Raw genomic sequence first — 11,890 nt, 5'->3', positions numbered from 1 at the left:
ACTTCATTTTTACTTTTGATGATGTCACTCAGAAATCGTCATGGCGACTGCGTTACTGTGGTCCAGTGAGATGAAACCACAGAGCTGTGCAGCTGTGAACATGTGGATGAGATAATAAAGGCTGAGTGAGCACTAAATGTCTGAGCTGTTTTCTTACGATAACCAATCACAAAGCCGTCTAAGGAGCTTGGGAGGAAAAGCATCGGGACTTCTTTAAGTTTCTTGAAGACGTTTGGTCCGAGATGCTTCTTCAGTTTTCAGAGCAACTAGTGCAGAGTCCAAGGTTTTAAGCCCTGTGAGAGTTTTTCTAAGGGGGTCGCTGACCCACTGTTGATCCTCCGCCTAATCACATGAGCCAAGGTATGAAAACAGGTGTCACTATCAGCCAATGTTGTGAAACCTAGTCCCATCCTGTCATGTGACTTACTGAGGTCAGATGGCCCAGGGTGTGCGTCTGGGAAGGATCCCATCCTCTGTGTGAGAGGATACAGAGCTGCTCTGCTAACAGCACTGCCATACACCCAGTGTTGGGAAGGTTACTTTTAAAATGTATTCCATTACAGAATACATGCCCCAAAATGTATTCTGTAACGTATTCCGTTACGTTACTCAATGACAGTAACGTATTCTGAATACTTTGGAATACTTAATATATTATCATGCTTTTTACAACAACGTGAATGTACTATTGCTGTGTGATTTATTACTATTACTGAAGGTCCGCGACTCCGAACTGTAGTAAAGGGACCTCTGACTAATACGGCGGGGTCCCTGTCGGCTCGTAGCCGAAAAATAGCTTTACTTTGTTGTGTGGGTCAACTTTTCTTGCGAGAGACAGAGAGAGGCGTTGAAAGACTGCTGCAACGGAACTTATTGTTTTCGGAGGAAAACACGAACACAGTGTACAGTCGAGTCTTAATAGCTTACTTACAGCTGGGCTCGTCAGGCTCTCTTCTTGGCTACAGTCGTTATTATTATATTTACATGCTTCCAGCTCCCGTTTTTGCTCGATGACAACTCGTACCTTTCCACTCCCCTTTTTCTCACTCCTCGCGCTCACAGGCCCATAACGTGTATGGCAGTCCATTCTCCCTGCAACACGGACTACACTGCCCATGATGCTACATTCTTTAGAGCTATGCTTGTAGCATTCTGCCTGTTAGCTTAGCACAACAACAACAACGAAAAGGCGCTCTCCCACCCAGGAAACACGCAGTCCAGAGAGAGAGAGAGCGTCGCCCTGTAACCATGGCAACCGTAACGCTGCCGCCTGGAACAACAGAACGTAGCTGTCAAACAAAACCCAAACAGTCCTGACCCGCAACAAAATGAAACAGGAAAGTACCGCCGTGTAATCCATTTATTTCAACAAAGTAACTGTATTCTGAATACCACCTTTTTAAACGGTAACTGTAACGGAATACAGTTACTCATATTTTGTATTTTAAATACGTAACGGCGGTACATGTATTCCGTTACTCCCCAACACTGCATACACCTCGTGGAGGGCTATGGAGTGTGATCCCCTGATGGAGCATGTCCTCTGTTGAGGGGCCAGATCTGCCCCTCCCTGGCCCTGGATCAGGGAGGGGCAGAGGATTATCTGGATTATAGATGAATATTATTTGCTATTGATATCTATTGACAGTGTATTGATTTGTCCAGGAGCTGCCCTCTGATCCCATATTTATCATCATCAGCGTCACGTGATTTTCTGAAGGTCAGTAAACGCCACACAGCAGATTCTCCAGTTTTCACTGCATTTAATTTAAAAAAGATCTTTGTTTACATAAATAAATAAATACATAAATAATCTGAATAAATACATAAATAAATAAATAGAGAGAGGAACATCAGAAACAGTCTTCAGATATTGTGTCAGGGTTGCGTTGCTGTTGCGTTGCTGCAGAGCGCCTCCTGCTGGCAGCAGCAGGAACTCTGATGGTGGTCACGAGCAGCTCCAGCTGTTCCAGGCGCAGTTTGGTTTCCTTCCTGAGCAGCTGCCATGACGCAGTACTGCAGCCCTGTACACACAGTACTACACTTATTACCACTGTCACTACACACAATAATACAATGAGTACTACAGTACTTGTACTTACAGAGCAAGACAGAGTACTGTTGGCCAGAGTCCTGTAGTAGCTCCTCAGTCTGCTGTTGGCTGGACTGTTGGTCGAAACCTGGAGACAAAGAACAGTTCAGACTGAGGCTCGGAAAGGAGGTGAAGTATTGTTGTGGGAGGAGGTGAAAGGAGGTGAAGCACTGATGAAGAGGAGGCTCTGGGAGGAGGTGAAGGAGAGTGGGTGTGGGTGCATGTTTGCTCCTGTGAGTAGGCTGAAAGCAGTGAAGTGGGCGTGTCCACTCACACACGCGCTCAGTTCATTGATCTGTCTGTGGATGACCGTCAGGAAGCCCTCCGTCTTGTCGGCGCCCCAGGGAGCGGCTGACAGGTTGTCATGGCGATACAGACAGAAAATAAGCTGCAGACTGTCTCTGATGAAAACCAGCTTTGAGTCCACCTGGAGAGAGAGAGAGAGAGAGAGGTGAGCTGCAGGCGTCTGATTGGCAAACAGATGTGATGTCATCGATGTAGTCATGTGACCTACCTCAGAGTTTTTTATTTGCTTGTAGAGATGTTTTGGGAATCGAACCGGATGAACTGAAGAGTGCTGTTCAGTCAGCTGATCGCCCTGAAACAGAGAGACAGCGCTTCATTTCACCACATCGCTCTGAGCTGTTGCCAATCGTGACGTGTTGTTGACGTCCCCACATTCAGTCTACACACTAAACATGTGACCTGTGATGTTTACAAATGTCCTACAGGCTCTGAATGCATCGTTTTAGCTGTCAGTAAACTTTGTGTTGAATATTCATCACATCTGGAGGCAAAGGTCTTATTTCAGTCAGGTTTCAGAGCCCATCACAGGACAGAAACACAACATCTCTAAAGTTAGAAATATCCTGTCTCAGAGTGACGCTGAAAAACTGGTTCATGCATTTATTACTTCCAGGCTGGACGACTGTAATTCATTATTATCAGGAAGTCCTAAAAACTCCCTGAAAAGCCTTCAGCTAATCCAAAATGCTGCAGCAAGAGTCCTGACAGGGACTAGAAAGAGAGAGCAGATTTCTCCTGTATTGGCTTCCCTTCATTGGCTTCCTGTTAAATCCAGAATTCAAAATCCTGCTCCTCACATACAAGGTCTTAAATAATCAGGCCCCATCTTATCTTAATGACCTTGTAGTACCATATCACCCTATTAGAGCACTTCGCTCTCACACTGCAGGCCTACTTGTTGTTCCTAGAGTATTTAAAAGTAGAATGGGAGGCAGAGCCTTCAGTTTTCAGGCCCCTCTTCTGTGGAACCAGCTTCCAGTTTGGATTCAGGAGACAGACACTATCTCTACTTTCAAGATTAGGCTTCAAACTTTCCTTTTTGCTAAAGCATATAGTTAGGGCTGGACCAGGTGACCCTGAATCCTCCCTTAGTTATGCTGCAATAGACGTAGGCTGCCGGGGATTCCCATGATGCATTGAGTTTTTCCTTTCCAGTCACCTTTCTCACTCACTATGTGTTAATAGACCTCTCTGCATTGAATCATATCTGTTATTAATCTGTGTCTCTCTTCCACAGCATGTCTTTATCCTGTCTTCCTTCTCTCACCCCAACCAATCACAGCAGATGGCCCCGCCCCTCCCTGAACCTGGTTCTGCCGGAGGTTTCTTCCTGTTAAAAGGGAGTTTTTCCTTCCCACTGTCGCCAAAGTGCTTGCTCATAGGGGGTCACATGATTGTTGGGTTTTTCTCTGTATGTATTATTGGTGGGTCTACCTTACAATGTAAAGCGCCTTGAAGTGACTGTTGTTGTGATTTGTAGCTGTATTAATAAAATTGAATTGTATGTAAATGTGTCACATCTTGAAGAATCACTGAGAGTCTCTAACTTAAGTTCTTAAGTTCAAAAACCCTGAAAATCCTCTTTTACAGAATCTCTTTATGTATTCACACAATATGTTTATGCAGTCCTGGAATATCATTAAAGTCCTGGAAACATGTTTGAAAAAACCAAGCAGTGTTTTTAATGTCCTGGAATGTTTTAAAGACCAATTTAAGGACCTGGAGTCAGTGCTGTACTCACCATGCGAGTGAGGAAGCCCCGGGATTCTTCCATCGGTGCTTTGTAGTGTGTGAGCCAATCACAGCAGAGGGCAGAGGTCAGGGCGCCACAGAGAATGAAGAGCAGACCGGTCCAGGTGACCATGATGAAGACGATGAAGATGCTGTGCGGTGCTGAGAGTGCGTGTCCATGCTGCCAGCAGAGTTCAGGCTTTTATTTTACAAACAGGAAACAGAAAACATAACAAAAATTCCGTGTTTCAGTTTTCAGACAGAAGCTGTGAAAGTATGGGCTCAGATTGTGGTCATAAATATTTTGTACTTGTAAATCAGTTTTGTATGTGTAAAAAGAATTTGTGTGTGTGTAAAAAAGATTTGTGTGTGGACTTAGCCAAAAAATACGTGTGAAACTCTGCACTCAAGTTTCAAGTAACAGGTATAAATTTTGACCTGGTTTTTCTTCCTTTCATCTGATTGGCTAATGTCATGTCAATCACAAATTTAACTATCCAATCAGAGAACAGATGGGTTTTGCTGTCGGAGGGGTGCTTTTTTTGAACTGCAGGTCCTTGAAGGGTAATACAGTTTGAAGCTGGAGGATCTCTATATAAATATCCGATAGAAGCTAGGTCCCCTAACTTTCAGTAGCTGTTGAAAGGATAAAGTTGTGCTATATCAGTGGTTAGAAATACCATTATTACTTTAGGATTAGTTTAACACAAAGTCAGGGCTGACCCGGGACCATTGCTGTGAGTCACAGTGCGCAGCATAAAGGTCCTTTCACATCAGACGCAGCATGTGCTGCTAATGCTAACTAAAAGCCAAGGATCCAGAATTTGTTGCGCTGGCTGCTGAGCTCTGTGGGTTTTTGCAGCAGCTCTACCTGTACTAGATGCACCTGCTCCTTGTCTTTTCTATCTCTGACTTTATGTCCTCTACAAGAGTTTCTGTTTTTTTTGCTGGGTCTTCAAATGTTCAATAAAAACATGTATGCTAATTCATAATGAAGACTATCATTTCCACAATACTGCCCCGCCCCCCACCCTAGGTCCGCAGCGCTGTTGAAAAGGCTCTGGAGGTCCCTGTATTAAGCATGTAAACCTGTGACACATAAATCACCAAACTGAGACCACCATCGACTGTTTTCCTTCGTGGTGATGAAGGAAAACACTGGGCTGGTATGTATAAGGGCATTTATTCCCTTCTAGGACCTGAAGCTCCATAAAGCACCCCTCCAATAGCCAAACCCACCTGTTCTTTGATTGGATAGTTAAATTTGTGATTGACATGACATTGGCCAATCCGATGAAAGGAAGAAAAACGGGGTCAAAATTCGTACTTGTAACTTGAAACTTGAAACTTGAGTGCAGAGTTTCACATGTATTTTTTGACTAAATCCACACACAAATCTTTTTTACACACACACAAATTCCTTTTACACATACAAATCCTGATTTACAAGTACAAAATATTTATGACCACAATTTGAGCCCATATGAAAGGGCGGGCTTTCAGAGTCTCGTCTCTTTAATCAGGATAAATGTTGTCACACAAACTTCAGCTGCTTTGATGTGAACCTGAGCCGGGTTTTAACACCTGTCTGCAGGTAAAAGTCCCCACTCTGTAATTTACAAATGTCCCGAGGGGACTGAATGCATCAATTATTTGTAACGTTTATTTATTCATTTATTTATTCGTTTCTAAATCAGAGGCTTTATATTCATGGATACAAGTTTGTGTTTAATCTGCGTGTTTAGGCTCTTATATTCAAGGACCCTGGAAATCCTCTAGAGGACCCTCATTTTAAAATGTCCTGGGATATTCTTAAGCACCCTGGAAAGTCTTGAAGTGTCCATCTTCGTGAGCTGTGATTGGTCAGATGTGTGTGTTCTGTCTTATTAACGTGATCAGTTCATTGATCTCAGGCTGATCGATCACTGATTGATCGATCAGCTGTGTATTGGTAGAGGAATGACAGCGTTTGGGTGGAATTCCCTCGCTTTCATTTTCCACACTGACAGGAAGCAGCAGCATGTCACAATAAAAGCTGTTTGTGTGTGCGGTTCACTGTTTCCTATAAATAAACTCTTTAACTCTTTACTCTTTATTGTCATTGCACAGTCATACATAGTACAGTAGTACAATGAGATTGGGAAACTGTCCTACGTCGGCACTACATATAACACAACACGATATGACACATCACAACGCAACACAAACAACACAGCACAGTATATTAACTTAGTAATAAAAAAAAGAAGAAGAAGTGTATGTGTATCGCACACTGTTATTATTGCACATTAATGATTATTGCACCTTGTTATAAATATAAATATTATTATTGTTATTGTTTTTACCGTTGCTACCTCCCCCCCAAAAAAGTCCAGGGAGGTAGCCAGTCAGGTCAGCTGTTAGCATTGATTAGGGCTGTTGCCCTGTTGTAACAGCTGTCCTTGAGTCTGTTTGTCTGGGACCTCAGCAGCCTGAACCTCCTGCCAGACGGCAGCAGCTTAAACACCCGGTGTCCTGGGTGTGTGCAGTCCCGTAGGATGCTGCGTGCCCTCTTGAGACAGCGAGTGCTGTACAGGTCCTTCAGGGAGGGAAGAGGATGTCCAATGATTTTTTGGGCCATATTAATGACCCTCTGGAGTGCCTTTCTGTGTGCTGTGGAGAACCACACACCGATGCAGTATGTCAGCACACTTTCAATGGAGCAGCGGTAGAAGACGGTCAGCAGCTCCTTCTTCAGGTCCATTTTTCTGAGGATTCTCAGAAAGTGGAGACGCTGTTGGGCCTTCTTTAAAACCGCAGAGGTGTTAGAGCTCCATTGGAGGTCTGTGTCTATGTGCACACCCAGAAACTTGAAACTGGAGACCCTTTCCACGCACTCGCCGTTGATGCTGACAGGCTGCAGCTCGGACTTCCAAATAAAGATTTGTAGATGTCTGTGTATTTTATAATCGATGTTTGAGTTTCTGCACTTACTGTTGTGAACCTTCTGCTTTCCTTTTTGAGTTTTTTCATGCAGTCTTTATTTAAACCTTACCTGAAAACCAACATGCTTTTATTTTGGTTTGCAGTTTTGTTTTCTGCTGTCTAACACCCAGCTGACGCCATCGTCGTTTTCGCTTTCGGGTGTGCAGGAAACTCTCTGTGACGTCACACCAGGTGAGCTCACTGATGAGGCAAGAAAGAAACTCGGAAATAAAACTTTATTAACACAGCAGAGTGGCGACAGACACGTGCGCTCATCCTGATACTCCTTACTTCCGGTCTCAGCAGATAAAAAAGCTTCATTGAACAATCTCTCCACGATAATCACTATGACAACACAGCAGACGTAAATAGAAAAGCAGAGACGGGATTGTTAAATAACAGCCGTGAGACTCGTGACGAACAACATTAAAATGACACCAAACTGATTTCCAGAAGTTGTCTTCTTCCTCAGAGGAGTCAGGTCCGGCAGCGGGTGGACTTCAGTGATTGGTTCTGTAGGACAACGCTCTGATTCGTCGAACATTGTCGCTCTGTCCCCTGATTGGTTGCCGTGGCAGGCTCCGCCTCTCAGCGGAAGCGCGCTCCTCTCGCGACCCCGCTGAGCGCGTTATCAGTCCAGGGGAGCGGCACACGTGCGGCCGGGATGGAGGCGGAGGTCGTGGACTTCCGGGTTCCCGTGGAGAGCAATAAGACGGTGCTGGTGTGGGACATCCCGCCGACCCACGGCGAGGCGCACATCCACGTGAGTGCACACACGGTGACGTCAGTTTGTATTAAATAGTGACGGTCTGTCTTGAGCTGCTGGTGTAAAATGAGTGGATGTGACATAAGAGCTGCAGGTGAGTGAGGCAGGAGTCGTTAGTGGGAAGCACGTGCTGAATTCAGGTCACATCACAGCATTTCATTTCAGTGATGTCACTGCCCACCGACCAATCAGATCTCCATTCCTGAACATCCCTCAGAGCGCTGTGTGTGAACAGTGTGTCACATCTCTGTTTCCCTGCTGAGCATCAGTAATCACAGTCAGGTGGATTATTATCGTTGTGTTGTTGTAAGCATGTATATCTGGACATGCTGACCCCAGATCAGATTGATGTGTTCATATTTAACCTCAGATCCTGAAACAGAGTCAAACAGGTGGTGGTCAGAGTGACGGAGAGTCTCCTGGGCGCAGAGCACACGCCTGCTCGACCAATCACGTCCATCCACTCTGCTCTGATTCCCACGTCTCCTTCATCAGGCTGTGGGACAGGAAGTTTCATGTTTCCATGGATACAGCCTTACTGTGCAGCTGTGAAGCCAGAAACCAGTTTCTGCTGCTTCAGAACATTTCCTGTCAGATTTCTAGTCACCGTCTGATAACACCTCTGAGGTTTGTGGCACTCTCAGAATCAAGTTCTGTGGAAGAAAAGTCACATGACCCACCAAAGGCCCCTTTATAGACTGCCCCGCCCCTTTGACGTGATCGTGCTGGTTAAACTGTGAGCTAACAGCGAGGTGATAACGTGAGCTCCATGTTGGGATTAGTGAATCAAGATAACAGCGATACCCTGGCTACTCGCTGAATACTTCTGATACTAAATCTATCAGAAGGAAACAGCGGCCTGTTTGTCATGATGATGATGATGATGAAGGCCGATGAAGACTGTCCACCTAAACACAGATGCAGCACAGGGGCGCTGCTAGGATCCTGAAACCCTGGGGGCTTAGCCCAGCCCTGAAATATGTTTGGGTTTTACTTGATAACAGCACCTTTTTAACAGTCATGACTACAGTAACAGATTGTGTGATGAAGCGTTCGTCTGTGAGACGGTATGTAGGCGAGTTTAACAGCGTTCCCTGCTCCGGCCTCAGAGCCTCTGCTTTTCACTGCTGCTGATCATCTTCTTCACGCTCGGGTCTTCTTCACCAGCCTGCTGCACTCTTCACCTCCTCGGCTCTCTCCTGTCCTTTTATGAGAACAATGTAAACAGTCATCAGAGTCAGCACTGAACACCAGCTGAGGACCCGCCCTCTGCTGCTCTCCAACCAATCACATCTGTCTACACAGTCACATGTCTTCCTCCTTACTTGATTGCTGTTTTCTATTGCACTATTTTATTTTTAGAGCACTTTAATAATCACTCTGTTGATGTCACTGCACTTTATTTCGTACAAACTGTCCATGCAGTGTCCTGAGATGTCCACTAGATGGCACCAGTCCTCTGTGAACATGGAGCGTCAGTTACCATCAGTACCAGCACTGACATTACCGTATTATCAAGGTTACTGCAGTAATACTGTGTACACATGCAGTATACTTCTTTTAAAAGGCTTCAGTGTTGCAGTAGCTGATACTGCATGGATATAAGACCTGAGAACGTTCACTGTGTCATCACAGCATCCTCCGTAACCACGGTTACACACCATCCTGCAGCCTGTGCTCAATCTGAGCAGCTGCCTGATAGTGTGTGTGTGTGTGTGTGTGTGTCAGGCCCAGCTGCATGCTGTCTTCTCATCCTTCGGTCCCGTGTACCTGTTGAAGGTGAGCCCTAACGCTCCGCTCCACCCTCCTGGTTTTTATGCCCTCATCAAGTTCTTCTCTGCGGCTCACGCCGCTGCAGCTCAGCGCATCACAGACGGACGCCCGCTGTTTGATGACTCGCCGCTGAAGGTGACGACATTATCTTCCTCTTTGATGAACTTTGTGTGTTTTCCTGGAGCTCACCTGGCCGTATTTGTGGGTTTTAGGTGAAGTTGAGCTCCAAGCAGACGCCTCACTTACTGTCTGGCAGCAGAAGAGTTCTGAGCCATGCACACTGTCTGGAACTGGCCAATCACGTCCTGGGATTCAACGGCTGGACCTCTGATATCATCACAGTAAGCACTGCATCGATGTATTCAGGTGAGCGAGTGAGAGCGCAGGTGACTCACTGTCTGTCTGCTTCAGCTGAAGAAGCTCACCAACGAAGAAGAAGGCGAGGAGGAGGAGGGGGGAGGGGCTGGGCAGAGGAGGCTGAAGTTCGGCTGTGTGCTGCAGCTCCGCTTCCCTCATCACGGACAGACGAGCAGAGGAGCTGCGGTGCTGGAGGACTGCTTCACCTGCACAGGTGAGGGCAGGGAGAGCCCGACACTTTGAACACTGCTGCCTGGTTTGTTCTGGTCTAAGGTGTGTGTGTGTGTGTGTGTGTGTGTGCGTGCGTGTGTTTCAGGTCCAGATGTGTTCCTGCAGAGGTGCTGCAGGCTGCAGAGGTTGGTCAGAGAGAAGGCTCTGGTTCAGGCCTTCAGCTCCGTGCTGCTCATACTTCTAGGTACTGCAGTACTCCAAATACTCTAAATACTGCCGTACCTGCAGCACTGACTCTGCTCACCTGTGTGTGTGTGTGTGTGTGTGTGTGTGTGTGTGTGTGTGTGTGTGTGTGTGTGTGTGCGTGCGCAGGTAATGGGAAAGTGATGGTGGAGGTGAAACAGACCCCTGATCAGTTTTTAGCTGATGACACTGAAGGAGTCCTGCAGGTAATCTCACCTGTTGACTGTGTGTGGGAGGGTGGGTATGGGGGGTTAATGCCTTTAATTAAACCCTCACACGGTGTGTGTGTGTTTGTGTGTCAGGTGAACGAGTTTTCCTGGACAGAGAGTCCTGCTGATGAAGAGGAGGCTGACGATGCAGAGTGGGCTCTGACTGATCAGGACTGTGGGTGGGTGTGACGTGTTTCTGAGAGGAAAGCTTTCAGGTGTAGAAACAAAACAACGGTGCTCCCCGACGCGGCGCTCCGGCTGTACAAGGACGGGAAAACTGATCCTGAGATCCAGAAGCTCATGGCACACACACAGCTGTGAAACAGCACCGATCAGCTGTGCGTGTTGCTCTCGTCCTCTCTGCAGCAGTGAATCATGATTTTCCACACAGCTGTTTAGCGTTCCCTCATTATTTATGTTTTGGTTTGAGGTTTTATTTTGAATCACCAGGCTGGATTTTCTTGTTGTTGTTCTTGTTTCTTGTGTCAGTTTGATTCTTTTTAATAATTAGGATAAAAGATCTGTGAAATAAATAAAAGCACTGACTCAGTTTGTGGATGTCCATCAAAGAACTCTGACAATAACTCTTTATTGTCATTGCATGGTCCTACAAGACACAGTAACTCAACTAAACTTAATAAAATAAAGAATAAGTGTATGTGTATTGCACACTGTTATTATTGCACCTTGTTATAAATATAAATGTCGTTACTGTTGTTAGACACAATAACATAAGTATCTACTCAAAAAGTGGGAATTTAATGTGTTAACTGATTTGAGAAAAATAACACATTTAATCGCACTTTGCCTTCCAAGCAAAGACAAAAGGGGACCTTTTATCACTGCATGATTTCCTGATAAACCAGTTATACTGATGCACACATCAGAGCTATGTTGCTAGGACTGATAAGAAAACATTATCCCGACAGAATTTTTCATAAAAGCGTGGTGTTGTGCAAAAAGTGAGTTTGCATACCACCGAAGCACTTCAACCTTACGGTATCATCTAAATGCAAAACATGTTGCAGCGAGCACAGAAAATGTGGGAGCTGTTAGCAGCCTCAGCACCAACAAAAGGTGTTGGCAGTAGTGATGGGAATTCCGTCTCTTTTCAGAGAACCGACTCTTTCGGTTCAGCTCACTAAAAAGAGCCGGCTCTTTCGGCTCCCAACTGGCTCTTCAGGTTCTTTTGTTGCTTTAACTAATTTATTATCAAGAACAATACAAAATATGTACAAAAGGAATTACTAATGTAAAAAAAATCGTGGCTTTATCCAT

The 11,890-nt window shown here is 45.5% G+C and overlaps 2 protein-coding genes across 4 annotated transcripts; one reads left to right on the top strand and one right to left on the bottom strand.

Annotated features, from left to right (window-relative positions):
• Window positions 1–1,749: 1,749 nt before the first annotated feature.
• LOC146387867 (interferon a3-like) lies at window positions 1,750–4,278 on the bottom strand. The gene is made up of 5 exons (XM_084924828.1): window positions 4,140–4,278; window positions 2,607–2,690; window positions 2,367–2,519; window positions 2,103–2,180; window positions 1,750–2,024 (listed from the first exon to the last, which is right to left on the bottom strand). The coding sequence occupies exons 1-5, from the start codon at window positions 4,260–4,262 to the stop codon at window positions 1,854–1,856; spliced, it is 609 nt and encodes a 202-aa protein (XP_084780954.1). The 5' UTR covers window positions 4,263–4,278; the 3' UTR covers window positions 1,750–1,853.
• A 3,399-nt stretch (window positions 4,279–7,677) lies between these two features.
• rdm1 (RAD52 motif containing 1) lies at window positions 7,678–11,276 on the top strand. Of its 3 annotated transcripts, XM_084924882.1 has the most exons (7): window positions 7,679–7,856; window positions 9,588–9,767; window positions 9,845–9,973; window positions 10,044–10,203; window positions 10,306–10,404; window positions 10,533–10,609; window positions 10,706–11,276. In XM_084924882.1, exons 1-7 carry the CDS (start codon window positions 7,758–7,760, stop codon window positions 10,799–10,801), a joined length of 840 nt encoding a protein of 279 aa, XP_084781008.1. In that variant the 5' UTR covers window positions 7,679–7,757; the 3' UTR covers window positions 10,802–11,276. The 3 variants fall into 3 exon arrangements, with proteins under 3 accessions (XP_084781009.1, XP_084781008.1, XP_084781010.1); XM_084924883.1 differs by lacking the exon at window positions 9,588–9,767 and having other exon boundaries at window positions 7,678–7,856; XM_084924884.1 differs by lacking the exons at window positions 10,306–10,404; window positions 10,533–10,609.
• The last annotated feature ends 614 nt before the right edge of the window (window positions 11,277–11,890 follow it).

This window comes from Perissodus microlepis, chromosome 4, assembly GCF_051167445.1.
Source record: "Perissodus microlepis isolate ML-2025 ecotype Zambia chromosome 4, ASM5116744v1, whole genome shotgun sequence".
In the NCBI taxonomy this organism is placed as follows: domain Eukaryota; kingdom Metazoa; phylum Chordata; class Actinopteri; order Cichliformes; family Cichlidae; genus Perissodus; species Perissodus microlepis.
The sequence above is the reverse complement of the archived record's forward strand: the minus strand, read 5'-3'. Positions and strand labels throughout refer to the sequence as shown.

What these genes read in the sequence shown, in the direction of transcription:
- LOC146387867 (XM_084924828.1), bottom strand. Translation starts at nt 4,262, where the DNA reads ATGGTCACCTGGACCGGTCTGCTCTTCATTCTCTGTGGCGCCCTGACC. An exon ending in AGCAAATAAAAAACTCTGAG is followed by an intron (nt 2,520 to 2,606) that starts GTAGGTCACATG and finishes CTCTCTCTCCAG; the next exon opens with GTGGACTCAAAGCTGGTTTT. An exon ending in ACAGTACTCTGTCTTGCTCT is followed by an intron (nt 2,025 to 2,102) that starts GTAAGTACAAGT and finishes CTGTGTGTACAG; the next exon opens with GGCTGCAGTACTGCGTCATG.
- rdm1 (XM_084924882.1), top strand. Translation starts at nt 7,758, where the DNA reads ATGGAGGCGGAGGTCGTGGACTTCCGGGTTCCCGTGGAGAGCAATAAG. An exon ending in GGACCTCTGATATCATCACA is followed by an intron (nt 9,974 to 10,043) that starts GTAAGCACTGCA and finishes TGTCTGCTTCAG; the next exon opens with CTGAAGAAGCTCACCAACGA. An exon ending in GGACTGCTTCACCTGCACAG is followed by an intron (nt 10,204 to 10,305) that starts GTGAGGGCAGGG and finishes CGTGTGTTTCAG; the next exon opens with GTCCAGATGTGTTCCTGCAG.